This window comes from Platalea leucorodia (genome assembly GCF_965183815.1).
Source record: "Platalea leucorodia genome assembly, chromosome: 21".
Classification (NCBI taxonomy): domain Eukaryota; kingdom Metazoa; phylum Chordata; class Aves; order Pelecaniformes; family Threskiornithidae; genus Platalea; species Platalea leucorodia.
This window is the reverse complement of record NC_138843.1, coordinates 6,346,483-6,362,301: the sequence shown is the minus strand read 5'-3', so window position 1 is coordinate 6,362,301 and position 15,819 is coordinate 6,346,483. Positions and strand designations below refer to the sequence as shown.

Below are 15,819 nucleotides of genomic sequence, written 5' to 3'. Positions count from 1 at the left end.
CTCTCCTGCCCCAGTAAGATTCCTGGCCTGAGCCGGCATCAGACTGGGCATAGAAATACTCTAAAACATTGGGGGCAGCAATGGTTATTGAGCAGGCGTCCCAGCAGCCGCCCGTGGCCTTGGTGCAGCTTCCCTGCAGAGCTGTTGGGGTAGGTGTTCCCGTGGGTACCGGGAACCATCAGCATCATCCGTCGGTGCCTTGGGCTGGTGGTATGGGCAGATCGCCACGGGAAATCCCTCGATGAATCAGGAAACAGTCTTCCTTTGCAAGCTTTGCCCTCACGAAGCCCTTACAGATGTGGGGTAGGAAGGGGGTGTGCTCACAGCCGGTGGGAGCACAAATCCTGTGGCAGCCTCTGGTGCCAGGACCCAGATCCTTTTGGATCAGGAACTGGGATGGGATGGGAGTTCTGGGGCTGAATCCTTGCTCTCAGCCTGCAGCACGTGGCCCTGATCCTGGGGGGTGGAGGGTTAACTTGGGAGGGTTCGCCACCGGCACCGGCAGGATGCCAAGCCCAGATTAACCAGTCAAAGACGTCACTTTCCATGACGGGAAAGGCTCCCAAATAGACCCGAAGCTTTTGGTCCCAGGGATTAGCCACTGGCACGCTCGGCTCCCGGCAAAGGGCAGGGCTCCATCGGCACGGTGGTGCCCGGGGCGATGAACGGGGCCAGGAGCTGCTCCGAGGGGCATCGCCTGGGCGGCTGAGGATGACCATGTGGGAGCGGGTCAGGAGAGCTTTGCTGAACTCGCTGTCCACGACCTTCCTGCATGTCTGGAAGTGGGTACGGGCTTTCTGGCATAAAAATGGCCTCTTGACTCTGTCGATGCTGTCGGTTGCCACCGGCTGCCTCCTGGGGTTCCTGCTGCGGGCGCTGGAGATGACGGAGCTGGTAAGCCTGGCCGGGCCGGGGACGGGCGCGAGGGGGATGCAGCCGGGGCGCCCAGCCCTGCTGCCGGCAAGACACCACCATCAAGGGCCCCAGACCGAAAGCAAAGGCTCCTGCCTGAGCAAACCACCTCCCAGGGCAGGTTTCTCCCTATGGCTTTTCCTTTTTTTTTTTTATTTTTGACCAAAAACCTGCCAACAAATGCCAAAGCTGCAGGACAAATCCTGCCTCCCGCCACTGGGAGTGAGGGGCTCCGGGACGGACCCCATGGGGCTGCAGGAGCCTCCAGGTGGGATGGGGATGGGAAAGGGGGGAATGGGTGCTCGGCCGCTGGGTGCTCAGTAACACCTCCCCCGTACACAAACAGCAGTGTTGGGGTCCAAGGGGCGAGCTCCTCCTGTTGATGCAGATGCTCAACCAAAGCACGTTTCCACTCTCTGGAGAAGGCCCAGCAAATAAATACGGGGTTGGTGGAGAGCCCGGGGGGCTTCCAGGGGTCACCTTCCTCTGAGGACCCTTGGAGACAAATGCATTGGAGAAAAGGCACCTAAAAGGTGCGTCCGCTCGGCGCTTTCTAGGAGCATTGCGTGGTTAAATGTCACTGCACTGAAATCCACGTGGCTTTAACGACACCGGGCATCTTGGCTGTGGCTCAGCTCTGATCTTCGGCCGGGCTGGCTGAGCCCGGGAGGGGGGATGCTGCTTCGGGGAGAGCTCAGCCGGTGCTGGAACATCCCCGTGTCACCCGCAAGGATTTAGCAAAGTCTTGTCAATTCAATTACGCCCTTCAGCATCACCTCCCGCAGCGGGGATGATCTTGTTACTTAAGTGAAGCCGGGTGTAATCTCCCTGCACCCTGGTGCATGCGCCCACGAGAGACCGGCAGCCTCCCACGCCGGGCTTGAGGGCAGCGGGGCCCGGGGGCTCCTGCCTCTCATCCTGCCATGCACCGAGTTCATCCATCCTCTGCCCCACTCCCATCCTGCCCTGTTGCCACAGCCCTGCACGTGGTCCCCAGCAGCAACTTCTCCCCATTAGAGACTTTTGTCCCAAAATCCACGCCGCAGATGAGGGGCTGGAGAAGCAGCCGGTCCCCGCTTTCCTCCTCGTGATAGGAAAGCGTCACGAAGCCGAGGAACCCACTGACAAAGGAGATGCTGTTCAAATCAGTTACTACTCCTTACACACAGCTGGACCCATCACGGCTCGGCTCTACGTGAGCTCCCTGGGGATTCAGCCAAGTTTGGGCCACGCGGGCGGGTTAGCGCAGGGACAGCAGCATGGAGCATTTATTTTAATAGTTTGCCTTGGCATCCCTCAAAGCCTGGTGGTGTTGGTTACTCTGGAGCAACCAAAAGTACCTGCTTGGCGTGGGGCCATCTCGGATCCATCCCCGACACCTCTACAGAGGCACAGTGAAAGGCTGGGTGGCTGGATGGAGTGAGGGATGGATGGAGGCATGGAAGGAACTCGGCAGCCAGAACGATGGTGGATGGAGAGATGGATGGAGGGATGGGGGAGGGAGGGAGGGAAGAAGGGAGGGATGGTGGCCAGGTTGCTGCTGGTCTCACAGACCCCTCCTCTTCCCTTGGTCATGGCTGTGGGATCTGGGCTTTGGGGGTCTCTCTCCAGGCAGCCCTTCCCCATGCCCGTGTGAGGAGCGTAAGGGGTGGACAGATGCCATGGGGTGGAAACCTCCCTCGGTGCACCGCGAGGCTGCACCACAGACGGGCCGGACACCTGGGCCCTCCCTGAGCTCGGCTTTGCCGTTTGCAGCCACAAGCTATTTCCACCTTTCGCTGCCAGCACCGGGCTGCACCCGACAGCATCAGGGCTTTTGCGTGTGCAGTCGAGCCTCTGCTCCCCAATAACAAGCACAACGATGTCCGAGAGGAGCCAGCAGTGGGGCTGTGGGGACCATTCCCTACAGGGCGATGGACCCAAGGATGTTTTTGGGAGGGGACCAGCCCCACATGCCCCCCTCCAGTTCATAGACGGGTTTCCCACACGGCCAGTATCTCCCATCCCTGGCCCAGCTCCCAGTAAGGGACAGCCAGAGAAACAGCGTCTCTGAGTGCCACAAGGAATGGCTGCCGGCTCGGAACCAAGCTCAGAGCTGGGTCTGGTTGGGAAAAAGGCAAATTTATCAGATTTGAGCCCTTAACCCACAATCAGCGTCCGCTTCTCAGCTCACCTGACACAACAGCTCTGCTCTATGTGCAGGAGAAGCAGTATTTTGCCTTTCCTGGAGAGCTCCTCATGAGGATGTTGAAGATGCTGATCCTGCCCTTGATCACCTCCAGGTAAGACATCATCTTCTGCTTCTAAAGTACCATCTCTCCACCACATCGAAGAGATCGCCCCAAAACTGCCTGGGGTGAGAATAACCCCGGCCCCAAGCAGCCAGCAACCCAGCAGCATCCCCTGGCGTGGTGTCCATCAAACCCCATGATTTCCCAGCAACGGACTGGGACAAATCCTCACCTGGATTTGGCAGGTACCTGCACCCAGGGCAGATACCTGCACTGGCTGGGGTGTTTCCCTTCTTTTTGGGCCCAGCCAGCTGGCAATGCCAGGACCATCCGTGGGCGGTTGATGATGGGCAGCTGTTTAAACTCAAAGCAGATTTCCTTATGTCGAGGGTTTGGAGAAAGTTCAGGTAGAAACCACAAGCATCTCTCAATGTTGCATCTGTGTTTGCACATCGCACTTTTATCAGCCCATCCAGATCTAGAAATAAGAAATAGAGCTGATAGAGTCACACTCAAGCCTAAGCAAGGTCTTGAAGAGCTTACATGGATTTACATATTTTAAACAATTGCTGGCACATACTCATTAGAAATACCCAAGCAATTAGCTCGTCATTCCTCTGAGGATGTGTCACTTCTCTAATGTTTTTCAGAGTTTGCTTGCTGCCCATTTGCCTTTGGTTTATTTTTGGGAGCAGCGTGGTCTCCATCCTGGCCACACTTGGCCTTTTCAGTACCAGCCCTTGTAGAGCTGCTGTCTTTTCCCCTCCGGTATTTCGCACCCCCTTCCCTGACGCGCTGCCTGGTTTCCCTTCGCTCTCGGCGTGCTCTCAGCCCTCCTCGCAGCTCCATGATGCTGGGCATCCCAGCCAACCGCTCTCCCGCCTGTGGGCGCGGGGTCTGCACAGGGCTCCCCGGACTTTTCTTGCATGTTGAATTGAACCAGGCTTTTGTCTTATTTAATTACTGAATGGCCGTGAAGTGGCATCTTCCCTCTATGCACCGTCCCAGAGGGGACCAGGCACGCTCTGGGGATGGATTTGTCCAGGTTGGGGCTCAGCTCTGGAGCTCCCCAAGCCTCACGCTGGAAAGCGTCACCCACCTCCGCGTTGTTGTTGTGGCTTCTCTTGAGCTTCCCAGGGTCTCTCTGCTCCTGGACACGTGGCTGCTGGAGGGGATCTGTGGGCTGGCCACCACCTCAACCACCCCTCCCTTGTGCGTCCCCAACGGTGGCGTTAACCCTCACAGCCTCTGTCTCCATCGCGTCCCACCTGGGGTGGTTGGGCCACTGCCGAACGCCGCCGGCCGGCTTGGCCGGGGCTCTGCAGGGCCCCAGGAGCTGGAGCAGTGAAAACGAGCGGCCTGGAGCTCGGCGTGGGTCTGCGTGCGCATGGGGCATGCTGCAGCCCCCAAAACTCCCGTTTGCCCCCAGTGCCAGCACCGCCGCCTGCCAGCTCTCCCTGCTGGTGCAGCCTGTAATGCCGCCTCTATTTTTAGTCCAGTTTTGTTTAAAAGTAGCTTATAAGCTACTTCTTAGGAAAGCTTATGTATACGTGAAGTCTGAACCAGCAGCTCTCCCCTTTGGGGAGTGGGGTCTGTCCCCACCAGGATTTTATAAACCTTGCTGGTACCTTTCTTTGCTGTTCACAGCGACACGCAGCAGCAGCACAGGGCGACAGAGTATCAAACAGTATCAAAAAAAGAGCAGCGTTAGTTATTCACCATCAAAATACACTAAGAATATTTACTTCTTATCCCTTGGAGAAAAGAGAAAACATGGCCAGGCCTTGCAAAGGGACTCAGAGAGGTGTCCCCTGCCCTTCGCAGCTCAGCCTGGTTCCACGAGCCCATCCTGGGCATGAGATCCTGTGGGCACAGGCACGTGAATGTGTGAGAGCTCGGTGATCCCTTAAAGCATTGGTTAAAAAAATATTGATGGAAACTTCTCCCACCTTGGAGATTTTGCCCATCAGATGCATCTTGCGCAGTTTTGGGAGCAGACGCTGACCGCAATCGTTTCTGCTGCAGCCTCATGTCTGGGCTGGCCACCATGGACTCCAAGGCCTGCGGGAAGATGGGGGTGATCACCATCACCTACTACCTTTGGACAACCTTCATGGCAGTGACTGTCGGCATCATCCTCGTGGTCAGCATCCACCCTGGCGCAGCTGCCCAGAAGGACGACTACTCGGTGGGGAAAGTGGTGCTCAGCTCCGCTGATGCGTTACTGGATTTAATCAGGTACGTCGCCGGATTTCAGGAGGAGCCAAGTTTATGGTGGCGTTTCACAGACAACATCATCCCACAAGGCACTGAGTACCTGGAGACACTGAGATCTCAAGGGAAATGGGAGAACCTTTGGCCAGGCACTGGTCCCTCCAAGCCCAGCGACGTGGGGTTCATTTCTCCCCACGCACGTCCCTCTGGCCACTCTGTCACCCCTGTTGCCCTCGTCCCAGAACCACCAGCAAAGAGGGGTGCGGCTGCAGAGAATGGGAAGATTTAAATTCCCTGCAAAGCTCAGCGGTTGTCCCTCTGCAGCCCTGGCCATGACATGCCAACCTCCTTGGGCTTTGCAAGATAAAAATGAGCAGGAGTCGGCCCAGGGCTGGATTAAAGCAGTGGACAAGGGTTAACTGGGGAGGGGGTGCAGCACAGAGAGGGGCTGGGGGAGAATCTCCATTTCTGGAGGCGTTCGATCGACTGGACACGGCTCTGAGCATCCCGCTCCAGCTCTGCGGGCGGTCCTGCTCTGAGCAGGGGGCTGGAGGTGGCAGATGTCCATCACAGCCTCTGGCTTTCTATGAGTCCAGTTAACGCGTGGTTCACAGTCCTGCTCCTCATTCCCCTTCCAGTCTGTCTTTGCCCCCAGCTTGCACAGAGGACATCAAGCTGGCGTTGGCTGTAACCGTCCTCCTCTTGGCCTCCTGCCCCCAGAGGGGCTTCCCAGCTTGTTCCCTGGGTTCTCACGACACACTTTAACCCCTGCGCAATTGCTCTCTTACAGAAACATGTTTCCTTCTAACCTCATCGAAGCTTCGTTCCAGCAGGTGAGTCCACCCGGCCCCACCGCCGCGGGCGGCTGGGATGGTGCTCAGCTCCAGACGGGGCTGCTCATCCCATCTGGGGGCTCTTCCCCACCCACAGCCTGGACATGAGCCCCTTCCCTTCCCTCCGCCTCCCTCCCCGCCCTGCCTGCTCCCCGGCTGCTTTCTGCGCACCCCAGGGCGGGCACCCGAGGGCGGGAGGGCGCTGGTGGGGGCACGGACTCGCAGGGACGCCCGGGAGGGCTCCCGGACCAGAGCAGCACAGCGTCTCTGCCCTCGGACCCCGCTCTTGTGCGTCTCAGTCCCTGGGGATCGGGCAGCCGAGGGGCAGGCAGGCAGCAGCCGTGGGGAAGGGACACTGAAAGGAAAGGCTGGGTGGACGAAGGGGAGAGGGAGGGCCCAGGCCGGGAGAAGGGAAAACGAGCAGACTCACAGCACTGGGAAAGCATCCGTAAAGCCCCCAGAAGGAGAGTGATGGTGGGTGAAGGGGCCTCTCCATGGGGACCACGACGCTCACCCAGTGCTGCACCAGGATCCTGCAGGGACCCGACTCGCAAATGCCACGCGCCTGCCCGGAGAGGTGCAGCCTTGCTCGAGGATGGCTGTGCGGAGGTCTGCGGGGAACCACCACAGCTCCCCTTGCCCATTTCTTCCTTCTCTTTTCACCAGCCTTTTCAGCCTGAAAAACAAACTTTGAACCTCCAGGACCACCTGGCCCAGTGATGGCTTTGCCTCTGTGTTCAGAGCAGGACGGAGCCCATTGCCAACAGGACACTAACCTCACTGCTTTGCTTTTGTTCCAGTATCGAAGTGTTCTTGTCCCGGTGGTGAAGTCTCCCGGCTTCCCAAAGATCCCAGGGAAATCTCTCAGTTTTATTTACTTTGCACCCGACGATGAAAACCCTGAAATTCATCGGCCTGTGTTCCTCGAGCTGACGCCGTCGCCGGAGATGACCTACAGGACCCTGCCCGGGACCAGCAACGAGATGAACGTCTTGGGAATCGTCATCTTCTCAGCAACGATAGGTACCTGCTCGATAGAGACCGGGGCTCCGCGCCCCGGCCCAGCTCGCAAGGCTGTTCAACCCAGAACCACTGCTGTGGCCGCTGGGCTCTAAATTGAGGTAGGGGTGCTCAGAGGGATGAGGTTATTTTAGCTCTTACTGCTCAAGTCCTTGGGGAACCGGGCACAGCACAGAGCTTGTAGCAACACCTTCATCAGTACCATCCATAACAGAGCTCACAAAAGGTGTTAGGCACCGAGAAGGCTGTTTTCTCCCCAGATTTTCCATATGAGCCTTCACAGCCCAAGCACAGGTCCCGAGGGTTTTCAAATCGTCACGTAAGCTGGAGGATCCTTTTGATGAGGTCTGCTGAAGTGAGCTGTGACTTTTGCAGAGGCTGCCTGGGCCACAGCTCATTACGAACGGTCTGAACCCTTCAGGCTGGCAGTGTTCAAACCGCCCGAGCAGGCAGCGGGTGAAAGCTGGGTCCGGCTTAGTGCCTGTCACAAACGTATGGAGCTTTATAACGGGACTTTCTGAAGAAGGTAAGAAAGCTTCCTGCGCTGAACAACTTGCAATGCTGCTTGGACAAGGTGCTCGGCAGCAATGTCAGGAAGGAAGAAGCAGAGGTTGGATGGAGAGAACATGTGCAAGGGATAGGGAGGAAGAAGGTTTAAAGGGGAGAGGCAGGAGGAACTGGAGGAGGAGGGAAGGAGGAACCCGGAGCTGACTCAAAGCGACACTGGGTGCAGGGCTGAGGGAGAAAGGGAGGAAGAGACAAATCAGGAGGGAAAAGAGTAGGAGGCGATGAGATGGGGGCAGGATTACATGTAGATTAAGAGGTGAAGGCAAGGAGCTTGAACTTAGTGCGTAAGGAACAAAAAGGCCAATTAGAGGATTTGAGGGGTGGAGGCAGCGTAGCCAGCACGGCACTGGAGCGCACCAGACCGCCGCCAAAGCCACGGGACAGCAGCCAGTTTTAAAGGCTACGATACAGCGAGTGCCTGGAGGAGACGGTGAGACCGGGCAGCCACAGCCCCACTTCAGGGTCCTTACAGACAAAAGCGATGTCTAAGGCAGACTCCTGTCCCGGTGCCCAACACCATCCGCAGACCAGGGAAGGGGCCAAGCTCCTGCTCGCAGGACACGCGCCCTCCTCCAGCCCAGCCAAACAAGGGAGGAGAAGCCACTCTTCTCTTCTGAGGTTCCCGCCCCACCGCCCTGCCAGCGCGGGAGCGAGGATCAGCCCCGAGTTAGGGCGCAGCGGGAGATCCCCAGTGAGCTCCGGCCACCCAGCCGCGCTCCCCGGGTTTTGCACGGGATTGATTCGAGCTCCACGAAGCCGCAGACCGGCAGAGCGTCCCCTGCAGCAGGGACGGGCAGCTTGGAAAAGGGCATTCATACATCCGCGGGAAGCTTTACCTGCGAGGAGAGGTTGAATTCGCGGGGTTTGCCTGGCAGAAAACAGGCGAGGGACAGGGAAGGCCAGGCAGCACCGCCCTGTGCTGTGGGAAACGGGGATCAGCTCCTCCTTGCAGCAAGGCGGGGGAGGCCAGGTGGAAGCTGTTTGAGATCTCGGCAAAGGGGATTTGTGTCCAATACCAGAATTAGACAGTTTGTGGGACTGAGACCAAGGCATCCATGCAGCACCCGCTGGCTACCTGGAGTGGCTTCGCTGTGGGTGGTAACCCCACACAGCTACCACAGCTCTGGCGATCTCTTCACTGACCCCAAGCATCTCCAGTCCTCTCCGTTCCTTCCGAAATCCAGAAAAGGGCAGAGATTTAAAGTTACTTGGACCGAGTGGTCCATTTGCTAGGGCGAGCTCTTCCAAATCAGCTGTCTGTAGGACCTCAAGAGAAATGTATTTCTTTCAAACCAGCCGCTATGGCCGCCAAATTCTGGATGAATATTGACAGAGCTGAGATTTAAATATGCCAAGCCTTGTCTGGTTTCTGAAAGTCCTGGCAAAGGTCACCCTATCTCACCTCTCTTCTGAGCAAGCCAAGAGCTCCAACTATCTGCCAAGGGTCCCTAGGAGTCCTCAGCCCTGAAGGCTGAAGAGGGATGAGAAGGACAAGACAAGATCCTGACTGTATTCTTCTTTTCCAAGCTAAAGCAGACACTTGTACAGTGCTTCGGAAGCAACGTTAGCTAATGGGACCACACAGAAAGTACCTGCACCAGGCTGGACAAAAACTCAAAAACTCATTTTTCTTTTGCTCAATGGGTACCTGGGAAACCTCCTCACCAGTGAAAGCAATGGGATTTAGCACTGCCCAGTTCTGTGCTGGCAGGCCAGAAAGCACCATAACCCCTCTAACCATTCATGTACTGCTCTAGTCTTCCTTCAACAGAAAATGGATTGGAATTAGGTTAATACAACAACATCAAAAGAAAAACTGGAATTAATACAGGAGGTTTAATGCCTGTATCTAAGCAACTCAGCTGGATCCTTCCCGAAGTATTATTGTACGGCCACACGTGTTGTCACAGTCGCAGTCTGCGAGCCACCGGCAAAGCCGCCTGCGTGAAAGCTGGTGGGCGGCCAGCAGGGCCGGTGCCGCGCGGGCCCCCAGAGCGGCCGCTGCCCACGGGGATCCGCGGGCAGAGCCCAGCGCTCCTGAAGCAGCTCACCCAAGCGGCAGATGTGGCGTGCGGCTCTGTTCGCTCCAGAGCAAGGGGAGGGATGCGACACAGCATCACGTCCTCAGCTATCTGTAACCCTACCAACCTTTGCCATTTAAAAAAAAACGCTGAACTTTTGTTTCTGGAGCTACATTATTCTTGTATTACTAAATAGCAAACAGACAGCTTATCCACCTTGAGAAGTGACTCCTCCAGCACTGAGCAGCAGTGAAGAGTTGGTCAGTTATCTGTGCCAGGAACAGACCAAATCCTGAATTTGGATTTGGTGGGGGTTTTTTGAGAAAAGGCCAGATGCTTGTATTTGCTTGGAGCGGAGAGTTACCGTGACCCGTAAGAGCACATGGAAATCTGTATTAAGTCTGCCCTGCTGTGAGTTTGCCCAGTGAAACCCAGTCTGTGACCACCAGAGCCTCGAGACACCTGGCGTCAGCCGTGCTGCTCCCCTGGCGCCGGTGAGTAACGCAAACCGCTGTGCTTGGTTGCAGGGCTTCTCCTGGGGAAAATGGGCGAGCGAGGAACTCCGCTGGTTAACGTGTGCCAGTGTCTGAACGAAGCCGTTATGAAAATTGTCTCGATGGCAGTTTGGTAAATCTGTTTTTGATTGATTCCGTTATTTTCTTACCTGTTATCTTATGGTAATGCTGGTCCTATGTCTATAAGTATCTATTGTGAGCACTGGATTTATTTTCATATGGCTGCACCAAATGGTACCAGATACTGCAATGACCGTCATGTACTGCTTCGATGATTGCTGCGTCATCATAAATAACTTTTTATGCTTATTCTTTGCAGGTATTTCCCCTTTGGCATTGTATTCCTCATCGCTGGAAAGATCTTGGAGATGGAAGATCCATCGGTTATAGGACAGAAGCTGGGGCTATATGCCATTACAGTCGTGTCAGGGCTAGCGATCCACGGACTTGTTCTCTTACCTCTGCTTTTTGCGCTCATCACCAAGAAAAACCCCTTTGCTTTCATTCAGGGGATACTGCAAGCCTTGCTGATCGCCTTAGCTACATCTTCCAGGTATGAAAACGTGGCTGGAAAACGCTGATACAGCTGCGAAGGCATCTGGTCTGGGCGTGGGAGACGTGGCTGTGTGTCCGGCCAGGCGAGCTGGGGGAGAACAGGTATAATGCAAAGAAAAATTATGTTCCAGCACTCTTTGAAATGAGCTCGCTTCCAGTTTTAGGAGTTAGCGGGATGCTCGGCACTGCCCCGGTCCTCAGCGGGAGGAGCCTCAGGGCATCTCCGGACCCAGGCAGCTGGCGTTGCTCTCCCGCTCGCCCTCGCCGGGGTTTTCCCAGAGCAAAGCAGCAACGTTTGTGTCTGCGGGTGCTTCTTTTAATTGCTGCAGTCAGTTTTCTTTCAAAGAATTCAAAAGAGGACTGTTGTAGGTGCTTTATAAAACGGCACGGGGTTACGACTCTGGGTTTTAATTGAAAACTTCAAAAGCTCTTCTGAACACTTTACTGAAAAACTTAAATCAACTCCTGCGTATCCCAGGCTCCTCCAAAGAAAAGTGTTGCCTACTTTGATAAGATTTTATAATTTTAGATTATTTTTACCTATTTTATTTTCATTGAAAATCATTCCTCATAACAACAAAGAAACTTTACATTAGAAACTACCGTCCTTTCTGGAAGACATGCAAATTAAAACATTTTCTTAGAAAACATTTGACTAGGCGAAGGGGTTTTCTGGCCTCCCTAATGTTGCTTCTTCACATAATCCCTACAAAACCGCGAGGATCGGGCCTGCCTCCCCCAGCGCCCACCGCTGCAGGTCTCCTCTGCTACTCTCAACCACCCCATCTCCTCCTGAGCTTGGGTCTCCAGCTCCGTCTCCATCGGGCTTTCTCCTTCCTCTGCTCCGCAGCCAGCTAAGCAAGCCGGAGAGCCGCTACGCAGAGGACGGCGGGAGCACTCTGCTCCTCGTCCCAGCCCGGCGGCCCGTGCCAGGGGCTGGGGGCCATCGCGCTTCCAGAAAAGCAGTCCCTGCCTCCAAGAATCTATCGCGATCCCATTGACTTCTCCGTGCTCGCTTCCTTTCTGCCACTCGGTCTTCTTCCTCCACGTCCTTATCTCGACTCCTGCGTGACAGCTCGCGTCTTCGTGCCAGGCAGAAACGAGAGAGGAAGGCTGGGGGACGCGGGAGCCGAGGCAGCTGCTCCTTGCGCGTGCGGCGCGGAGGAGGCGAAGGAGGACCGCGGGGGCCTGGCTGGACCCTGGCACGGCCGGTGCTGGCAGATGCTGCCCCGTACCAACGTTCGAGGTGCTGCAGGATCAACGTGGGGACCAAGGACGTACAAGAAAGCTGTAACCATCACACAGAGCTGTTCCTAAAGAGCGGTGCCTTCGGCCACTGAAATGGCATTCTGACATTTTATCTTGCAGCCAGCAGCTAACCGACTGCTTGGCTAATTATGTACATTCCCCAGGTAGTGCCAGTTGAAGAAACTTTCATTGCTATAGCAATTTGTATAATATTGCTGCTGCATTTACCCTCAGGAGGACTTGCATTTCTGTACTGTTATGTTGATTCCTATTTATAAAGCTCAACGCCAAGAATAGACAGAATTACTGATATTTTCTTGTTCTGCAGCTCAGCAACCTTGCCCATCACCCTCAAGTGTCTCCTGGAGAACAACGGAATAGACAGACGGGTGGCACGCTTCGTCCTCCCTGTCGGTGCCACCATCAACATGGATGGCACGGCGCTGTACGAGGCCGTCGCTGCTATCTTTATTGCCCAGGTCAATGAATATGACTTGGATTTGGGACAAATTATAACGATAAGGTAAATGTTTCTTTGCAGCAGCTGAATTATTTCTCTCTATTCATATTTATAGACGTTATAACAAGCTCTCACCCTTTTCCCATCTGGCAGAGATCTGCACAGAGTGACCCTTGCTGGAAAGCCGAGGGTAGGGAGAGGCGCGGCGTGGACCAGCCCCCTGCGCTGCAGCCAGGCAAAGCTCGGGCTCTGCACCCCAGAATTTGCTGCAGAATCAAAGACTCTGCCTGTAGGCAAAGGCCAGGCCGCGAACTAGGAGCATGGCTAGAGCAGGGCAACACCTGCAGCGCGCGTGAACTATCTCAGCATAGAAGGGTTTGTGCAGGTATAATTTACTCCCCTTCAGGAACTGAATATCCTCATTTTATAAGCAGGGAAATAAAGCCCCTGTCTAGATAAAAAGTAGTAAGTACAGTTGGAAATATTTAGCGATTTTAGGCAGAGGTTACCTCCACTGGAGCGCAGAGGGGTGTTGCGAAAGCACAAAGCCCAGAGTACCTGCTGCAAGCCCTCGGCCACGACGGGCACAGGCAGGGGTTCGGGGTAGCACCAGGGAGCAGGAAGGGGGAGGAAGCCAGATCTGATCCAGTCCTTCCACACAGGAATACCTTCCTTTGCCATGCCATAACTGCGCAGCTGCCGTCTCTTTGCAGCATAACAGCGACAGCAGCGAGCATAGGGGCGGCCGGGATCCCCCAGTCCGGACTCGTCACGATGGTCATCGTGCTAACCTCTGTTGGGCTGCCGACAGACGATATCACACTCATCATCGCAGTCGACTGGGCTCTGTAAGTATTTTCCGGACGCAACGTTACGAGCGGGTGCCAAGTGCCAGTTCACGGTGACCTATTTGAAGCAGCTCTCGGGGAGGCAAAGAGAGATTAAGGGATCACAGAACAAGGCCAGGAGCCAAGTGTGAGATTCTTCATTTTCCGATTATTTTCTTGAAACAGCCCATGATAACTATAGGCAAACGGTCTCCTAAAGGAGTGTTTGACTTGAGGCAATTCTGTTCCGAGGTGCCCATCACCGCCCAGTGCCTCATCAGGGACCGTACGTGGAAGAAGTGGTGATGGTATTCAGCCACTCTCTCAAGTAAGGTCCCCAGTTTGAAATACCAGCTTGTCCTGGTCTTTTATCTCAATTCCTATCTGATCGTACAACACGTCTTTGTTGGAGGTCTCAAATGAGCAACAACATCTATCTTTCTGAAACGTATATACATTTATACTTTTAAGAGATTAAAAGGATGCTACTCTCCTCCGTAGCGAGAGGTAGAAAAGGAGGAAAGCAGGTACATCGTCTTGTCTCCATGAAGCATTACTGTGTAAGGCTGCTAGTCAACGGATTCCCTAGAAATACCTGCAGTCCTGTCTTCTCCAAGCTGTCCAGAACAAAGGAGGATGGACAGCACAAGAGTCACAGCGAAGCAGTGGATGATGCGGTATTTGTTTTGGAGGACTGTTATCCCTGCAAGAGGAACAAGGTCAGGCAGGGCAAAAGGTATCTGGCTCCATACAAAGAGATGTGAAAATTAGCCAGAAAGATGCCAACAATAACAAGAGAGCGATAAAAGGGGTGGAGACGTGCAATTGCTTAGGAAAAAAAGCATGATCTCCAGGGAAAAAAATAATCAGTCAGAGAAACCAATAATAAACCATAAACCACTGGTAATTAATGTGCTCATCCAGTTTGCTGTTTCTGTTTCTGAAACATGGGCATGTTCACAATTAAAAAGTAGAAAGGAGAGAGAAATAGATGTCACATCAAAACAGTAACAAGGTAAAGTACGAGCTGGTCGCACACCAAATCATAGCAGTAAATTAGACAGACAGTTCCTGAACAGATGTAGCAAAACCCCCTCTCGCATTTAATAAGCAACTTCTCTCTCAAACCCATATGTCACCAGAACTAAACATCTCTGGGGTTTCTAAAAGGAAGGGTGACATTTTCAAAGGCCTGCATCCAACGCTGAGGAAGTCTATCTTCCAACGAGATCATCTTCATCTTGATGGATGAAGACCAGATTGATCTTGAGACAAGAGCCGATGCTTGATTACATTTGTCACAGACAAACGGAATAGAAGTCAAACATATGCAGCTTGGGAAATGTGCCATTTTAAAGTACTAAGATAAAAATGAAGCAAATTAGCTAGGTGAGAAAACAGAGAGAGTAGATGCTGACTTCTACATAACTGACCCATGGGTTGCTGATTTGTACTTCACAGCCACCCTGGGCAGAGAGGGAACAGCAGCGAGCATCCTGGCTGCTTTTCTCTTTCTTTCACATAAAAGGAAGTTTCACTTTTCAGGTGAAACTTGTAAAATCAGAACACAACACGAGCTCAGTCTTTGAGCAGCACAGGGTACCCAGCCCCACCACCCGCCGCGATGCGCTGGCTCTTTCTACTGATGTGAGAGGTGCTTGGGTGAACAAGAGGTGCTGTGGCTGGATAAGGAAGATTTCCCCCCCGAGAGGCATCCCAAGGAGTTTTGTGACTCACTGGGGCAGCTCACCCCCACACTGAGCAAAAATGGTGACGATGCCTCAGTTCGGGAAGTAGCACAGGCACTGAAAGGACAAGCACAACGAGACAAAAGCCGCCCCGGCGCCGTCACGGTCCTGGGCTCACACAGACGCCGCACGTACCGTCTGCTCTCTCTATTTGCCAGAACAATACTGCGCTTGTCTCAGCTTGCCATTACCAAAACCAGTGGCAGAGGACGGAGGAGGTAGAGCGGTAGGGATGGAGGGTGACATGTTTCAAAGCCATAAAAGACCCTGGGCACGTTGGCTGTGGCCACCAACTGCATCCTCACGGCTCTCTCTCATCTAGGGATCGATTTCGAACTATGACCAATGTCCTTGGTGATGCCCTGGCTGCTGGCATCATAGCACACGTCTGCGAGAAAGACTTTGCCCCAAAGCCCCCAACGGTACGTACAGCTTGTCTGGGAGAGCAGGGGAACGCGGGAGATACGACTGCACAGACGTAATGCATGTGCTCGCTTAAGAAATTAAAATTGTATTTTTTCTTTTTGCAGCAAGATCCAGTAAGCAACACAGACAAGTTTCCTTCTGTAGAGACCTCACATCTGCATCCCAAAGATAACGTGATTGAAATGATTGAAGAAACTTTGTTCGATCAGACAGGAGTTCATTATAACATCTGTCAGGTGTAG

The 15,819-nt window shown here is 54.2% G+C and overlaps 1 protein-coding gene across 1 annotated transcript; it reads left to right on the top strand.

Annotated features, from left to right (window-relative positions):
* Window positions 1-717: 717 nt before the first annotated feature.
* On the top strand, window positions 718-15,819 carry LOC309599467 (excitatory amino acid transporter 5-like; the record flags this gene model as incomplete). The annotated part of the gene is made up of 11 exons (XM_082330952.1): window positions 718-894; window positions 3,115-3,194; window positions 5,169-5,381; window positions 6,148-6,190; window positions 6,991-7,213; window positions 10,326-10,425; window positions 10,633-10,866; window positions 12,445-12,639; window positions 13,290-13,424; window positions 15,474-15,573; window positions 15,682-15,819. The coding sequence occupies 11 exons, from the start codon at window positions 718-720 to the stop codon at window positions 15,817-15,819; spliced, it is 1,638 nt and encodes a 545-aa protein (XP_082187078.1).